This window comes from Marmota monax, unplaced genomic scaffold (genome assembly GCF_021218885.2).
Source record: "Marmota monax isolate L192 unplaced genomic scaffold, Marmota_monax_Labrador192_F-V1.1 WCK01_AAM20220418_F8-fsc00011, whole genome shotgun sequence".
Lineage (NCBI taxonomy): Eukaryota > Metazoa > Chordata > Mammalia > Rodentia > Sciuridae > Marmota > Marmota monax.
In genome coordinates, this window is record NW_026693082.1 from 6,693,520 (window position 1) to 6,712,577 (window position 19,058).

Below are 19,058 nucleotides of genomic sequence, written 5' to 3' on the forward strand. Positions count from 1 at the left end.
ATTTTCTTTTTCTTACATACATGACAATAGAGGAATGCAGTCATAATTATCCATTCACAGCACAATTTTTCGTAATTCTGTATATAAAGTATGTTCACGCCAAATTATGCCATTATACATGAGCTCTCTTATTACTATTTTTTTGCATTACAATTCTTAATACACCTTTATACCACAATTTATCATATCTCTGTTTGTATATAAGGTAAGTTGACACCAAATTCACATCTTCATACATGTATTTTGTATAATGATGAGGGTCCCTTCCACCATCCTTGCTATTCCCCTTCTCCCTCCCTTTCCTTCCCACCCCTATTCCCTATCTAGAGGTAATCTTCCTCCCATGCTCTCCCTCCCTACCTCATTTTGAGTCACCCCCCTTATATCAGAGAAGATTTTCAGCATTTGTTTTTTTGGGATTGGCTATCTTCACTTAGCATAATCTGCTTTAATGCCATCCATTTCCCTGCAAATGCCATGATCTTATTCTTTTTTAGTGCTGAGTAATATGCTGATTTTGATGAGCATTTCAGTGTAGCAGGAGGGTCAAGACGACAAGCTGCGGATTCAAGAACCAAAGAGTATAAAGACGTGGAAACATTGACTTGTATGATTCTTCTGAGAAATGTAACTATAAATAGGAGAAGAATGTTTCTCAGTCTTCTAGAAGCACATGGGTAAAACCGGATTTGGGTGGGTTGGTTGATTGGTTGGTTGATTGATTTGCTTTGAAGATGAGACCTGGTTTTTAGAGGGGAGGAGTGGAGTTGCTGAGAACGAAACTCAGGTCTTCACACATGCTAGGCAAGCACTGTCCCACCCAGCTACACCCTCAATCCCTGAGACCTGATTGAACGAAAATGTTTAAAAATACAGTGGCGAGCCCAAGATACTGACAATAAAGGGAAGAAAAGAAATGATTCACGGAGAAAGTCTAAAAGTAAGGTTAAGTAAAGTATGGAACATCAATGGAGGGCTTCATCCTTTGTGCATCATAAAATCATAAAAGCAGCATCCCCAGCCACGGCTGGTGACTATGGTTTCCATACAGCTCAGCACAGACAGGGCTCGCAATCAACACCCCATACTTGTGCATGGTACGTCCTGCATGTCCTGTTCTTGAATGCAGGTAAATGTGTAAATTGATGGGACTCGAAATTGAGAGAAACCCCACTAAAAGGAAAAAGAGCCAGAGAAAGTTCTTTGACATAAGGGAGGCCATGGATGGAGACGAATTTACAATACCACCCTCTCCCTCCTCCATGTTCCCCATGGCACGTTTCCACAGGGCTTCACACTGCCTGTCTCTCCACTCTCTCCACTCACACCTTTCCATGGTTCCCAGTACACTGCAGGTTCTAGGAGGTCATTGTTCTCAGGCAGGCTTCAGGAAGAATAGGTAGCCTCCCAAATCCTGCACAGTAACATGAGCATTTAAATTCACAAAGACAAAATTTTGACCTACATGCATGCATGCACACATACATCTGAGGTTTAGGCAGTTTACTGGTCAGCAAAGAGGTATTTTGGGAGATCTTGTTTCCTTCAGTCTCTTACAACCCATCAAGAGTCACAGCTTTCAGGGTGTGACATGCATAAAGGCTCCCAGGCAAAGATGTAAGGCAGAAACCCATCCCTGGTGAGGATAATATTGACAGGTTGAATGTTTTCTTTTTCTATTTTAAAAATATCAAGCCTATACTCTATTCCACAAACATGGGTAACATTTCCCCAAATCTATCTGTTCAAATATCAGGCAGTCATCTGAAACAAAAGACAGGGTGATAGTTTCTGCAGGGAATCCCTGAGCAGTGTCCCAAGGGACGTTCAGCAGCATGAGGTGGTCAGTTTGTCCCAGAACATGACAGAATACAGAGGCTTAGAGAAATCCAGTTAAGACAGGAATTTTTGAATTGGGAAGGAGGTGGAGTAAATGTGATAATGAATCTGGATTGAAATTCTGCATAGAATGATTGATGTGGCCAAGCAACACTATCAGGGCAGGGAGAGCCAAACAGCTACAGAAAGCATAGGATTTCCCAGTTTAAAGAAAACCAATGGATAGGCCAATTTCTCTCTTTTAATAAAATGGCCTTTTTAGAAAGAAATTCCTATTTTCTTCAAACAATAAATTATCTACCCTGCAAAGGTGGGCTTTTAGTGATACTCGGACTCTTTGCAGAAGTGGGGAGAGAGTGTGTTTGTGAATTCATCAAATGGAGCTAGGTTCACCCTTGTTTTGCATGGGAGCTACCCAGAGTGGTGTTGCTACTCCCCTCAGAGATCCCTGCACCACATCTCCAGGTAGGAATGAATGGACTTTGTCTCTTTCAGTAATAGAGCTTAGCACACAGTAGGCACTCAGCTAACATGGTCTAGGTGTTAAACATTTATCTGGTGCATTTATCCAAAGTGTTCACGGCAGAGGCTTCCTCTGCAACTCCTCCAGTTCCTCTCCAGCTCCCTTGCTTTCCTCGGTGACAATGTCATCTGAATTGGGTGAAGCACCACTAGCAGTGGTGCATTCTGGGAAATGGCCTCCTTGGCCTGTATCCTCTGTGCTCCTCCCAGAACCACAGCAGCATCATCTCTGGTGGGAGAGTGTCAGCCAGAGCTGCAGGGTGAGAGGACACGGGCTTTCCTCAGCTCTGCCTGTGATTACCATCAGCAGAAAACCAGTCTAAGCAAAGAGGGACTTGCCTGTCTCCATATTTATTTATTTATTTTTGGTATCAGGGATTGAACTCTGGGGCTCTTAACCACTGAGCCCTGTTTTGAGACAAAGTCTCACTAAGTTGATTAGGGCCTCATGAAATTGCTGAGGCTGGTTTTAAACTCACGATCCTCCTGCCTCGGCCTGCTGAGTGGCTGGGATTACAGGCATGCACCTGACTTTTCACTGATTCTTTAAACTGAGAGCTAGAATACCATTCTCATCTGTTGGTTCCCAATAACTCAGGGCAAGTGTTGGTGGACAGCAAAAAATCCCCTTGAACTGCCGTCCCCTGGGCTTCCAAGGGCTATCATGGAGTTGTTTTATAAGCCTTTTGCATGGACATGTCCAAAATATTGACTGGAGAGAGAGGAGGGACTATTACTGAGCAATTTTCTTTCACATGCTCCCATCTCCCCTCAGCTGTGTGTTTGGCAGGGATCCCATAGAAATGGCTGTGGAAGCTATCAATATTGCTTTGATGTAGGCATCCTCCATTTTTATAATCTCCAAATTTCAATAAAACTGTCTCTTTCTACTTCCACAGATGGCAGAAGGAATAGACAGCAGAATATGCCTCCTACAGATAACAAGCCAGTTTTTTGTTTTGTTTTGTTTTTCAGTATGTGCCAAAATCCAGCAGGGGCTCTTCATTATCATTTAAATTTGATAATGACAGATCAGAATGATCAAGGAAGTGCATTGAACACTAGACAATATTTTTTCATGAGAATAAAAACATAAGCCTGCAACTTTTGGAAGGTTAAATTTTGAAAGGGTCTCCTTCTTCAATTACATTTTTTATTTCCAAATGACCCATTAGTTCACTTATTTAAAAAAAAAAAAATATTGAGTGCCACATAATACCAGACACTAGATAGAAAATAGAGATTTAGGATGCAGAGGGCAAAGGATAAGAAGTAGATCTGATTCATTTATTTTTTTTCCATATACAATTTTTACTTGAAATGCCTTTGGGACAATGCCACTCTGGGGTGGGAAACGGGGAATTATGAGAAACACAATCGGCAGGTCTCTCCATGCATGGCTGTCTCTCGCTTCCCCTCCCTTTGTCCATACTCACTAAATGACACTTAATATTCTGAGGATAAGGAAATAATCTTGAATCCTCTTATCCGCGAAAGTTGGCTGCTGGTCTTCCTCTGCCTCTAGCTGAGTCTGCATCTGAGGAAAGGCATGTACTTGGGTCCAGCCCTCAAAGGACTCACAAAATCTTCAGAATGAACTCCAGAAGGAAGGACATCCCAGTCTCACAGTGTGGTACCCAGACAGCCTCAGCCTCCCATTTAAAAATTCCCTTCCATCCAATGCTTCATCTTCCCTTCCAAATGTTAAGAAAATATTACGATCAAGAGATTGAAAGGACATTTTTACTGCTTATTGATTATTTACAACCTTCCTTCAACACTTTCTTTTTTTTTTTTTTTTTTTTTTTTGTACCGGGGGTTGAACTCAGGGGTGCTCAACCACTGAGCCACATCCCCAGCCCTTTTCATTTTTTATTTTAAAATAGGATATCACTGGGGCTGGAGTTATGGCTCAGCAATAGAGCGCTCGTCTAACACATGCAAGGCCCTGGGTTCGATCCTCAGCACCACATTAAAAAATAAATAAATAAATAAAACAAAGCTATTGTGTCTAACTACTAAAAAATAAATATTAAAAAAAAAAAAAAGAGTCTCACTAAGTTGATTAGGGCCTAGATAAGTTGCTGAGGCTGGCCTTGAACTTGCATTCCTCCTTCCCAACCATCACGCCCTGCTCCCTCTTTGAGAGGCTGGGGTTGTGGCTCAGGGGTAGAGTGCTAGCTTAACATACATGAAGCACTGGGTTCAATCCCCAGCACCACATAAAAATAAATAAAGTAAAAGTATTGTGTCCATCTACAAAAAAAAATTAAGAAAGAAAGAAAAGGAATTTGAGATGGCTTAAAATAAAAATCATGTCATATGACTTTTGAAATAGAGTAAACATGAAGAAGTAGGAGAAGCTTCTGTTATAGTCTAGGTTTTTTTCTTTCACAGATAGAAGCCACACAAAATCTTAAAACATTAAGGAAGGCACAGTAAGCTCTCATGTTGCAGAGCTACTTCTTTTTGTTTCTTTGTTTTGGGTTTTGGTACTGGGGATTGAACTCAAGGGTGCTTTAACACTGAGCTACATCCCCAGTACTTTTTATCTTTTACTTTGACACAGAGTCTTGCTAAGTTATTGAGGCTGCCTTTAAACTTGGGATCCTCCTGCCTCAGCCTCCTGAGTCACTGGAATTACAGGTATTCGTCACCATGCCTGGCTAGAGCTTCCTTCTTAAAATCCTGGTTTTGTACCTTGAGTTGAGATTGCCTGTGTGCCAGGGTTCACTCTGAGCCAGGCATTCCCCGTATTTAATGCTTGTGTACTATAGAGGATGCTGGGCCCACCGGACCTATCCCCCCAAAAAAGACTCACAGTAACCCCTCCCTAAATCTAAGGAAACAAAGATTTGAAGAAGTGAAATAGCTCACTCGAGATCACATAATGAGTGGCAGGAAGAATCTTAATCCAGCTCTGGTGCTTTGAAGAGTTGATTGAATTTCATTCGTGGATCATGAATCAATTTAGTGACTTGTGATCTCTTTTCAAGTGAATAAGATAGAATAATAGCTGGGCATGGTGGCACATGCCTATAATCCCAGGGACTCAAGAGGCTGAGGCAGGAGGATCTCAAGTTGAAAGCCAGCCTCAGCAACTTAGCAAGGCCCCAAGTAACTAATAGAGACTCTGTCTCTAAATAAAATATTTAAAAAACGGTTGGGGATGTGGCTGAATTCAATCCCTAGTATCAATTATTATTATTATTATTATTATTATTATTATTATTATTATTATTATTATTATTTTCAGAGTTCATCACAGACAGTAAAAGGTTAAGTAATATTTCAAGAAATTCTGTTTTCATTGTGTAAGTATATTGGGGGCGTGTGGAATGTGCAGGAGCATGGGTGTGATGGGTGTATGCAGAGGTGTCTAGAGGTATATGGAGGGAAAGAAACGTGGGTGTGTTTGGGTATGTACATAGATGTAGATGGATGTGTGAGTGAGGGGTTAGTGTGTGTAAAATTTATTTCTGTGAGTTACTGTCTTAAAAAATTTCAAAGCTACCACACTAAGATATAGCAAATCTCATTTATTCACATTCCAAGTGTAAGAAGATGACTAAGTTTTAGAAATCTGCCTTCTATAGAAATTTTTACAAACAAAAAATTAAGAGATGTTAAGGTCTGTGGCTCAGTTGGCCTCCCCCATGTGAACATGTTTACCAGGCCAACCTCCAGAGCCACACAGCGAAGAAACTCTTCCTAAAATAGTCACGACTTGACTGGCCTTGTGCCTGGTTGCTGAGACTAAATCATTCATCTGCAACTGCAGCAAGCACAGAGAAAATATTTTGCTTTTATACAAACAAAAGGTAGGAGGCAGGAGATCATGCTAGGGCCATGCTGCAGGTTAGCCTCCTCTAGCAGGAAGGCCCAGAAGATGCAGCAGCAGATACTTGAGAGACTGAACAATGACATTCAGGTGCCCCCTGAGGACGGCCAGCGGCTCTGTTTTTATGCACTTGCTGAATCTCCAGGGTCATCTGGTCTAAACCACTAAAGCTCAAATAATCCACTCATCCTCTCTAATGATGTCACTGAAGGCTTAACATACATTTGCTATTCAGATAGAGCTTTAGTGCCCAAACCTGCTCCTGCCCTTTACCAAATGCATCATTTGTCAAACCAGGAGGGCCAGCAGCTTTCCCTACATTAGGAGAGTCTACGGAGTCTGGAAGAAGATGCCTGGCCTCAAGGCAGCATTTGCTAGAGGGCCCAAGCCCCACAAGGGCATTTTCCCCAAGAACCAGAATAGAAGTGCCTTTATGTTACCCAGTTTGTCTTCTCTCATTGTTACATAGAGGTCATCACACCCTTAGGCACAGTCGCCATTGACATGCAATAAAATAATTAGAAAGACCCAGGATACAAAGTAGATGCTCCATGAAAGTCTGTTCTCTATCTTTGGTATGTTAAGAAAGCTTCATTCCCTGAACCAGCCCGAAGAAACTCCTGGTCACCCTGCTGGCCTTCAGTGGCGTGGCTGGGAACGCTTTGCCAACATCTGTCCGGCTCCCTTCAGTGAGTCCTCAGGAACTATGACCATTCCTCTCCACCTTCTCCCTACATCAACTTCTGTGAAATTTCAACTTGAATACCTTTCTCAGAAAAAAAAAAAAAAAACACACAGACTTCTATGATTTTATAAAGTCCATTTACAAAGAACATGTCTCTTTATTTTCTGGAAAATACTCTCTTACAATTGAAAGAATGTCTCGTACATCTAAATTTCTGAAATGTTTTGTCCATCCTTTCCATAGATACAATACTTGTGTAAGTGTTCATCGTATTTCCTTCTTGTACTCTTTTACTCAACCTAGAATGTGTGCAGTTCTCCTTGTTCTTATGTTCCCTGCATAGAAGATGATTTTTAAGTCGTCTTCATAGAGGGCTTGTGCTTTTTGGAATGAAGTTTTCAGACTTGATTGGTATCCTCTGAGCCCAATGGGTTAAGAGGAGGTAGACCTTCCCTGTGTCACTTTCTAGGTGAATGACAGGCAAAATGTTCAACTTCCCTTATCCTAAAACATGAAGAATAACACCACCCACCCTTAGACTGAAAGAAGGATTAACAAAGTGCTTAGTTAAGTACTGTGCCATGTGCCTGGTGCACAGTAAACTCAATAAGTGTTAGATATAATTTTAATAGGGTGCAGGATTTCTCCCTCATACTCCAACAGTTCTTTTGCATATGTCTACTTTTTAATCACAATTCACCTCAGATCCTTCCATCTATCTGTTCAATCCTACTCACTCACGGTTTTGCCTTTTTGCTTCCAACTGTGGACCACTCCTTGATTTCAAGCAGAAGTCAGACAATACCTTTGGCTCTGGCTAAAATCACTCAGCTGAAATGCGAAAATTCAAAATGAACCTTGTTCCCGTTCTCGGGATAGTGTGTGTTACCTCCGGGTGGGTCATCGTCAGTTAAACTGGTGTCACTCAGGATGCCACAGCAGCGGCTACCAAGAAGAGCGGACAGAGGCAACTTGAGCTTCTTTTAAAAAGTCAACGGGACAGAAAGGGCTCGGCCGTGGTCACACTTGGTTCTCTTACACGAGATTTCTGTCCCCCCTTTCACATAGACTTCGCACTGACTCAAGGCAGTACAATCCCTCCTTTGTGCCAAAAAGGGTATTTTCCCTGTGGGAATCTGACCAAGTGCTTGCCCCGGGCTTTTCACTGTGACGGTGTGGACGACTGTGGCAACGGCGCAGATGAGGAGAACTGCGGTGAGTAGTCCCATGTCGAGTCCACTCCCCCATCCCCACCACCCCCACACACCCCACACACACCCCCACCCCGCCACCACACACCCCTACACACCCCCACCTCCATCCCCCTCCCCCAGATCCCCCCACAGCACACGTGCCTTCCTGCTGAGCCCCCGAACTGTGGCCAGCTGGACAGTGATCTGCAGAGACCTGGCAGAGATGATTTGGTGTTCCCTAAGCAAACTCTTTTTAATGCAAATACTCCCCAATTTGTGGTAACGACTTGTATTTTCATATGGAGAACTTGCTTGAATGAGATACACAGGATTATGAAATGTTATATTTTGTGAAAATCGAAACTGCATTTTAAAAATCTACTTGAGTACTCATTTTAATTTTAAGGAATCCTATGACTGTCACCTCCTATGGCTGGTCATTTGAATCAGCTGTGAGACTACCCATAAGATGTGAATGAAGTCACCTAGAGAATTAATTGACTGAACAGACCTATATTGAGTGTCGACAATGTGCCCGGGGCTTTCCAATCATTGGGACCAGTTAGCTCAAGGAAGACAAGCGTCTTGACCTTGTCAAGGTCAATATGAACATGGATAGTGTGAACTAAGAAGATAATAAACCTGAATTAATGACTTAAATACTCAGACTGATATGAGCCATGAAGAAAATAAAACAGCACAATGAGATGGAAGTGACTTGGAGGGAAGAACACTTTAAAGATATAAGCAGAGAAAATCTTTTTAAGAGGGTGACGTTTGAACTGAAAACTAAACGAAACAAAAGAAAGAAGTCACAAAACATTCTGGAGGATATAGAATTCCAGGCAAAGGAAATAGCCAGTCCAAAGGCCCTGAGGTTGAACAAAATAAAATGACAGGTTTGAGGAATAGAAAAGCCAGGGTGGTATAAGCAGACTAGATAAGGATATGCATAGGGGATGAAGAGGCACACAGCAGCCAGATCACATTGGATCATACAGGCCAATGTTAGGTCTATATATTTGCCAATTTAACATTGTCCAAATTAACATTTATTTTTCTGTGTAGGGAAGTGATATAGAGTCTGCAATGTCTAGTTAGTCCCACAGTAGACACAGACCTGCGGAATCTGCAGGAATCCTGTGTGTGTTCTGCCATAGAAGGCCCAACCAACAATCAAAGTAGGGCAGCAGAGCCCAGGAGTGCCAGCTGTCTGTCTGTCATCCACCCTCCTGCCGGGGTTACTCACGCATCTTCCCTTTTTCCCACCTTCCTACTTCTCCTCTAAGACTCATTCAGGAGTCCCCTCCCCTGAGAGGGGACACACTAAGTTGGCCCCAGTGAAGCTTCTCTCACTCTCGAATGGGTGCAGTTTCTCTCTCTTGCTAGAGCCCCCTGGGCTTATCTCTACAAACACTGAAGTGACCTGTCTTATCTTTTCACCTGTTTCTCTTTCTAGACATAAACACCTTGGGAAGAGGCCCATGTCTCACTTGTTTTGCTGTCCTCAGAGCCTAGAATAGTAGAGGACACAGTAGGAACTTAATCACGCGCTCAGTTTTGGAGGCAGCTCTCTGGATGCCAATGAGCAAGTCACTCAAAGAGATCTCCAGTTTGCTGCATGAGAATCAGGGACATGGTATTTATCTCCCTCATGAGAATGTTCTGAGGTCAAATTAAATAATGCCTCTGAAGGTGCTTATAACACAATTGAAGGCATCATAGTGGAATCACAGAGGATATTAATCAGAAGCAGAACTAAATTAAAGATTGCAGGGATCAAGGAAGTCTGTTGGCAATTACTTAAATTTGCTTTTTGATTTGTGTAAACTTAAGCATCATACATTATAATGCAGATCTTATCATTTACATAGCATGTGCTCAAGTAATGATGCTTCAAAATTAATTCTCCTTTTTGTAAAAAAAATGTGATTTTATCACTAAAAAAGGATACTTGGCAAATAAACAGTTCGTATGAACATATGAAGATTGACGCTTATTCATGGCAAATTGAGTAAATACTTTTTTCAACAGGACTTTATTAATTTATTAATTTAATTAATTTACCCTTTATTAATGAGCACTTTGGTTTTGCTTTTTGCTAAAGGTCATTTAGTTGAGGGCTAGCCCAGGGATAGAGCATGTGCTTAGCATACCCAAGGCCCTGGGTCCAATCCTTAGCAACAAAACAAAATAAAATTTTAAAAGTTCAGATGATGTAAATTTTGCAGAATCTACCATATCTATCAAGCATGAGTCTACATAAACCTGGGGCAGTATACATATATGACAAAAAGAAAATTCAGATTTTATTTTCTTCTGAGGTCCTCAAAATTAAGGTCAAACACTTAAAATATCAGGATTAGAAATGGGTGATATCTTCAAGACACTTATATAAAATAATTATATACATGTGTTCTTCATTTTATGATAAATATATCTGAACTATTTGTAATTATAAAAAAGGAAAATCCCACAGATGCTTGCCTAGCTTTTTCTCTCTTACTATGTATTTAAAATATTGGTCATTCTATTGCTTAAACAAATTTTCATTTCATTATTAAATTTTTATACTTTTGTTTTATAATATGATTCTGATTTCTAGAATAACTGACGTATTAATCACCGTTTCACAGGTGACACTAGTGGATGGGCAACCATATTTGGCACAGTCCTTGGAAATGTTAATAACGTGACATTAACACAGGAGTGCTGTAAGTGGTATTGGTTCAAAGACAGTATCCGCATTTCAAAAAACATGACTTGTGGTGGGTGTATTTTTATGAGTACAGCAGTTCCCCCTCTTTATGTTTCACTGCAGTCTAAAATGAGTATTTTGAGGGCTTGGGAATGTAGCTCAGTGGTAAAGTGCTTGCTCTGCATTCCCAAGGCCCTGGGTTGGACTCCCAGCACTGTAGATAATAAAGATAATGTTTTGGAGAGAGACCACCTTTACATAACTTTTATTATGATATGTTGTTATAATTGTTCATTTTATTATTATTCATCTCTCACTGGCATAACTTACAGATTAAACTTTACCATAAGTAAATATTTTAGAATAAAAGTGATTTATATATATATATATATATACATATACATATATATATATATATGTGTGTGTGTGTGTGTGTGTGTGTGTGTGTGTGTGTGTAAAGTTTCATAATATCTGTGGTATCAGACATCCACTGGAGGTCTTGGATTGTGTTCCTTGTGAATAAGTGGGGACTACTGTAGTGCAATAAATTTGCTTCTGAATTTTAATTTCAGTTTAATGTATTTTGCTGGCCAACTCTTCTACCCTCTGTCCATGGGACTAAAATAATAGAAGAAAATGACCATCTGTACTCATGTTTATTTTATGTATTAGTGTATGATTACAGGAATATATGAATATTGAATAGTTTTGACAAACAGTAAGGTTCTCATTCCCTTTCATTATTTCCTTCAACAAAGATATTAAGCACTCAATACTTTCTAACCCCTTAGGTATTGAAGTACAGTGGTAACTAAGATGTGGTCTCAGCCCACACATGCTTCACATCATAGCAGTAATAATATATATAACATATACATAATAATATTATATATAATTATTCTATATATTATATAGAATAATATATATAACACATATATGTTATATGCATATATTATATATGGTATATGTAATTCAATATACATTATGCTATACTAACAGTATACAATCAGTCTTCTGTATCCATAGTTATAATTATGGATTCAACCAGCTATAAATTAAAATATCCTGAAAAAAATTGTGTCTGTACTAAACTTGTACAGATTTTTTTTCTTGTCACTATCCCCTAAAAAATACAATATAATAATTATTTACATTGTATCATAAGGGATTATAAGTAATGTAAAGATGGTTTAAAGCATACCAGAGGATGTGTGTAGGTTCTATTGCAAATAATGAAACATCTTATATAAGGAATTTGAGCATCTACAGATTTGGATATCCATTGGGTTCCTGAAACCAGTCTCCCCCAGATATCAAGAGATGACTGACTGGATGTTATACAGTGCTAGTTTATATATAGCTCACTTATTGTATACTTAATTGCATATAATGTACACAAATTAGAAAGGATAAAATTAGAATAAATGTAACTAAAAATTTTAATATTTTCTTTCTCAGCTACAAGGGGTTGACTCATATAGATCCCAATTTGGAACTTACTGCTATACCCCATGGGCAGTCACTCAAGTTGTGGACCTTTGTGTTTGGTTGGTTTGGGTTAGGTTTTTGTTTTATATCTCTCTCTCTTTTTTTTAGTAAAGAGAGAGAACACATGGTCAGAAATAAATGTGAGGAAAATTCCTCCATCAGTGTTGCAGAGAATGGGTGAGAACAGCAAATCTCAGCTGGGACAACTGTGTTGGACAGTATTGGCTGATATTGCTGATGATCCAAGCTAGAGCAGAGTGGGTTGTGTTGACATCCAGTGGGCAGAGGCTAGAGGTCCTGCTGAGCATCCTGTGGTGCCCACAACAGCCTCCACAACAAAAAAATTATTTGGGCCAAAATGCTAATCATGCTGATTAAACAGAAAGAATGAAAAAGGAGATATTGATTATCATGTGTATTACGATGCTCTGGAAAACACTACGAATTTGAGCCCAGAAAATGCCATAAGGACAGGTGAAGTAGAAGGAGATGCAAGAGACCTTTCAGAAAATTCATAGAACCTGCAAGCAGACTGGGCTGCAGGGCAGGAAGGTGAAGGGTTATACCCACATTTCTGGTTTAGACAACACACAGCTTGACCATATAAAATCCTTTTATTATCAAGTAAGAGTTTCCTTTTTTTTTAATTTTTTATTGTTGGCTGTTCAAAACATTACATAGTTCTTGATATATCATATTTCACACTTTGATTCAAGTGGGTTATGAGCTCCCATTTTTACCCCATATACAGATTGCAGAATCACATCAGTTACACATCCATTGATTTACATATTGCCATGCTAGTGTCTGTTGTGTTCTGCTGCCTTTCCTATCCTCTACTATCCCCCCTCCCCTCCCCTCCCCTCTTCTCTCTCTGCCCCCTCTACTGACATTCATTTGTCCCCTTGTATTATTTTTCCCTTTCCCCTCACTTCCTCTTGTATGTAACAAGTAAGAGTTTCTAACCACAGGTTTTTAATCTAAAAGTTTAACCTTAATCTTCTTGATGTGAACAAACACTGAATTAATCATACCTACATTATCTTTAGAGTTGAGCTAATTAGCATATTGCTATAGATAACATAAAATATTTTCTAAACTTCATACACTATAAGTATCTTTTGCATTAAGTAGGTACTCAATAATAAGTTTTCTGGCTATTAAATTCACTGTTCAAAGAACATTTGTCTTAAAAGTGATCTAAAAGAAGCAGGACATATTTTAATAAATAATGAAAAATATAAATTTAAAATTCACAAATCTCACTTTGTTAGCTGCATCAAATCAATATCCATAAGGTTAGTGAAGAAAGCAAAGATTCCAGAAATATTCTCTTCCCCTTCCTCCCCTTCTGTCTCTTACTCTAACACAAGCACACACGTACACACACTGTGATTGTTCCATGGACCAACCCGGCCTTGTCCCTCCAAATATTCCTTTGGCATACTACTTTGTATGCCATTATCTTAATAATTCTGTAAGTTCCTTCGGAGGAAATTATGAAAACATTTTCTTTATTCAGATAGATGGATCTTTGGTTTTCTCAACTATACACAACTTTAATTTTTTGTAAACAACTTCTACGACTTCTAGTTTCTACTTTCAACTTCGTGGTAATGAAAAACAAAGAACCACATAACTTTCCTATGTTCACATACAAATGCACCAAAAAGTTATAATCTTTGTATATATAATTTGTCAAAATTCACCTACTATCATGTATATCTAAAAAGAACAAATTTTAAAAATTAATTATAAGAAAAACCAAAGAGCCAAAATGAAAGGATATCTGATTGGATTGATTTTAATAGGGCACATTAGTGGCTGTGGCAGAATCTGTGTCTAATTCTTCTCACAGGTCTAAGTCTGACAGGGGAAAAATAATGTGAGATAAATTTTAATCAATAAAAATTTATTAGCAACTATTTTGTGCTGTTGGATTCAACTGACCCAATCATTTCCATTGTGATTTATTCAATCATACTAATAAATTTCATTGAAAAGAACATAGTCTTGCTTTACCATATGATTCTATGCTATTTGAACATGTCTGTGACTTCTTTCTACTCACCTGTTAAACACCTCTGATATGACCACTGAAAGCTAGAACTGAGTTGAACACCACACTAGTCCATACTCTATGGACTAGGAGAGAATGCTTATTTGCTTTTATTATGCACTAAATAAGTCCATTTAACAGATGTGAATTTTATGTATTTGATGAAAAGAGGACAAAGCTTGTTATTCTAACAAAGTCATAAATACAAAAATGCATTTTTTGCCCCAAGTAAAACCTTTCTCTTTTTGCTCCTAGTTTTAAACCAGTATCCACAACACTGTGACTGCAAGGAAACCGAATTGGAATGTGTAAATGCCGGCCTGCAGTCTGTGCCTGTGATTTCCACCAACGTGACACTACTGTGAGTACAGTATCGGGATGATATTTGTCCCTAAAGTCACAAGAAAACCCTCCAGTGGAATTATATCAGAAAAAAATAATAGAAATTCCATTTAAAACCAGTCGTCAGAGAATTCTGCATGCTTCATCTATAAGAGGGACATGTTTTCAACACTGTACATTAGATTAGATCTGGTAATATTCAGCTCACAAATGCCTGAGACCTGGAGCACTTATTTTAATTATTTTCTGATTTATGTATTTTGTAATTTATGTATTGCTACTAATCTGCCTGTGCTGAAATGTTAAAAAGCAAACACACTCACTTATGCCATCTCATTGTTAATGTTTATAATTCATCCAAGATGGAATGAAAGATCAATGAGCTAGTTCTATCATATCATGCAAACTTTTCTGCTTTTTGCTAGAAATTTTCAAGAGCCTCAGAACTCTGCTATCACGTCATCATTTGAGCATATTTGAGTTAGTTAGGATCTTTGGTTGTTTTGCTTTTGGTTGTTGTGTTTTATTAACTTATCCAGAGAGTAAAAGAAAAAGTTGAATCACCATAGATTCTCCCGTTTATTCTACTAACTGGCTAAATTTGTAAAATATTTGCAAACTTCAGTCATGCGATGCATGAAGGATCTCATGTCTAACAGTGGTACTGTAAGATCATAATAGAACGGAAGAATTCCTTTGCCTGGGAATGCCATAGTCATTGTGATATCTTAGCACAGCTACTAGTAGTAATGCTAGTGTAAATCAGCCTACTGTGCTGCCACTCATATGAAAGCATAGCACATACAATTATGTATCACGTACAACACTTGATAATGATAATAAATGACTGTGCTACTGGTTTAAGTATTTGCTATCCTATACTTTATATTGTCATTGTAGAATGCACCCCTTCTACTTATTAAAAAAATTAACTGTAAAGTAGTATGTCTTTTAGGCTTCACACATCCCATTTGTAAGCACACTTTCTGATGTTCCAGGTGACAAAATCACCTCACAATACACTTTTCGGAATATGTCCCATGGCTAAGCTGACATGACTGTACCTTTGTTTTTCTATCTGAATTTTTATTCTCCAGTGAAAAGTTTTCAGTTATAGTCACGTTCAAATGTGTGTTTAGTACCATGGAGCCTCAGCAAATATTCTTTTCCCAGTCATGCAGCTTCTAGAAAAGAGTCTGGTTGGCCATAAAAATCCATAATAAAGTCTCCTTTACTTTATTTTAGGTCTCTAAAGAAAAACAAAATCCACAGTCTTCCAGATAAAGTTTTCACCAAATACAAAGAACTTAAAAAGATGTAAGTAGCTATTAATAGCATATTTATGGAAAAACCCTTATAAAAACAAAATGAAACATGAAGTTTATCATCTTTATCACTTAATTTATGTTTGTAAATTTAAGATTAGAAAATAAAATATTTAAAAGTATGAAATCTTTCCACTCCATAATTTAAAGTGGATGAACTGATTTTATTTTAAACTTTTTCAGAGAGTTAACTTAGAGTTGAGATAAATATTTCAATAGGAAATTACATAGGTCCATATTTTTCCTTAAGAAGTTTTGGAAAATAACAATGCAGAGGCAATACATGTACTGTAGTGAAAGCATAGATAACAACAGTCAAATCACTTAAAACTCAGGATACAGAGACTACCTCCCCAGGGTAATAGGGGCAAAAACACATTTCTAGTACAATCAGTACATTAACATATCTGAGGAAAGAGAAAATCAATAAGTAGTGGTGCATAGTCAGCATATAGAATTCAGTGAGAAAGAAAGGGCAAATATGCTTCCAGCATCATCCAAGAAAGATAACTGGGATTGGGAAATATAGAGGTGGTCTCTGTTGGAGGTTAGGGATGAATCATCAATCTCCACCACAGTTTTCATGAATTGTCTCTTAATATTATGCATATGGTTTTCTTTGATACCTTACTCACTAAGCAACCTTATGATGATGAATAACTTACCATCTTCTTCACAACGAAGCAATTTAATTGAAAAGTTGCATTGGATAGAGGGAAAGGACATTCCTATCAGCAAAATGGGATACTTCATTTTCATATTTAATAGGTGAAATATATACAGGTTCATATATGATTCCTCTGTAAGGTGGGTTAGTGTCTGGTCAGTACCCCAGGAGCACTAGAGAGCTATACCTGCCAATAGGACCATTAGTCTAGATAACAAAATCAGCAGGCTAATGCTGTGCATGCTTGTATCTTCATCTTTGTGTTTTTTCCTTTGACACGGAGCATAGAAGAAAAGTCTCTAGCTGTATGAAATTTGCAAAATAAACTACCAGACAAAAATGATCTGAATCTTTGGGTAGAAATACCAACAATGATTCCACGTTCATGAATCCCAAGGACGGATTCCCTCATAAAAGAAAGGAAGTCAGTGAAGGAAGTCCATCAGGTGGTCTCGTATGAGACCTGAGTTTGAAGATCACCTCTGTAAATCCCAGCTGCAGTTAGGACTTCTGTACCATCCAAGAACATGTGGTAAAATTGTCATTGTCTCACTGGTGTAGCTATGCATTAACTCTGGGCTTCTAGGCTCCCCTGGAGAGGAAATCTTAACCACAGTGCTTCTAATCTTCCTGGAAACTCTTAAAATCACAGCACGTTCATTCTGTGAATCAATATTGTTCTTGCAATGCTGAAATTATGCTCAAGGGGGAAACAATAAAATAGTACTAGTATAAAGAAAAGGTGGAAACATCTTGTTTCAGGGTAGCTGATAAAGTTGTTAGTCAGTTCTTCATCACTATAACAAATACCCGGAATAATCAACTAATAAAGAGAAAAGGTTTATTATGGTTAAGTCCATGACAAATGTATTTTGAAGGTTTTAGTCCATGAATGGTCAGCCCTGTTGCTTTGGGCCTGTGGCAGTACATCATTGTGGAAGCACATGGAAGCACATCTCACCTCGTGATCAACATCAAGAAGTGAAAGAGAATGAGGAAGAAGAAAGAGCTGGTGTCCCACTATCACCTTCAACAGAACAACCCCAATGACTTGAAGACTTCCAACTAGACCCCACCCCCTAAAGGTTCTACCAACTCCCAGTAGCACCAACTTGGGGACCAAGCCTTTAACACATGGCCTTTGTGGACAGTTGAGCCAATTCTATCATCAAGTGTCATAGAAGCTGTAAGAATTTCTAATTAGATCCACTTATTATACATGAGATAGCTAAAGTCTACAACGATTAAATGACTCATCTAAGATCTACAATCAGACAGTGAAAGAGTCAAAATTACAGCCCAGGTCTTCTCATGCTCAAACCAGGGCTTATTTTTTATTTAAAAAAAAAAAAAGACCTAGAGATGGAAAGAAACTGTTCTATATTTGTACCAACTCATACTATCCTGACCCATGCAGATTCACCCTTTTATCTTTTGCCCCCTGCTGTGGGGAAAGCCAATTTCTGGGGAGGTAGAAGGGTCACTAGAGGATTAGGTCGGAGAGGTAAAATAAGATTTCTCAGGCAAAGTCCTTTCCTGTCCAATGATCATACTTTGTTCTATGTCAATACTTTCTTGTATGGTAACTGCTAGTCCACTGAGTAATTCAAGCACTGGAGTAATTCAAGTCCTATATTTTCCTAGTGATTAACCTTCATTACCAAGATCAGCTGGCAACTTCTTCAAGTAAATGTTTAATTCTACCTTGTCTGAGAATTTCAGGTACCACATCATGACCTGAACATTAGCCAGCAGGGTTCTCTCCATGTGAGCTGCTATTTAATGCTTCCTAGGTGATTTATTTCTCCCAGAATCTCACAGAAAAGAGATTATGAGACCCTCATCAAGAAACACTAAGTGTCTATTATATACAAGATACAGCACAGGGGATGAAATATAATTCCTTTCATTTAGATATCACTTTTTAAAGCTTATGAAGAATTCTAGTATTTGGAGTTCTTATTTAGGCTTTGGTCCTCAAAGTTGGTGAGGTGGGTAGGAATAAGGATCCCATTCTGGAAGAAAGGTTGTCTGTCCAGAGTCAGACAGCTGGCTCAAACCTTCTGATTGTGCTCCTTAGGAAGCGTTAGCCCATATGATCCAATCTCAAGAGTATTGTTTCCATCAGTGAAACTATCTATGGCCTGGCGTGATAGTGCACGCCTATGAACCCAGCAGCTTGGAAGGCTGAGACAGGAAGATTGCAAATTCCAACCAGCCTCATCAACTTAGCAAGGCCTTAAGCAACTTAGTGAAACCCTGTCTCTAAATAACATATAAAAAGGGTTGGGGATGTGGCTCCATGGTTAGGTACTTCTGGGTTCAATCCCCAGTACCAAAAAAAGAGAAACAAAAAAAGAAACCATCCACTACCAAATTTTGATTTGAAAATAACTCAC

General features: G+C 38.7%; 1 protein-coding gene across 1 annotated transcript in view; it reads left to right on the forward strand.

Annotated features, from left to right (window-relative positions):
• Positions 1-19,058, forward strand: part of Rxfp2 (relaxin family peptide receptor 2) — a 65,927-nt gene that overhangs the window by 10,773 nt on the left and 36,096 nt on the right. The window contains exons 2-5 of the mRNA XM_058582513.1: positions 7,956-8,102; positions 10,717-10,794; positions 14,581-14,686; positions 15,913-15,984. Coding sequence (XP_058438496.1) covers positions 7,956-8,102; positions 10,717-10,794; positions 14,581-14,686; positions 15,913-15,984 — 403 coding nt within the window. The remainder of the gene's footprint in view (positions 1-7,955; positions 8,103-10,716; positions 10,795-14,580; positions 14,687-15,912; positions 15,985-19,058) is intronic.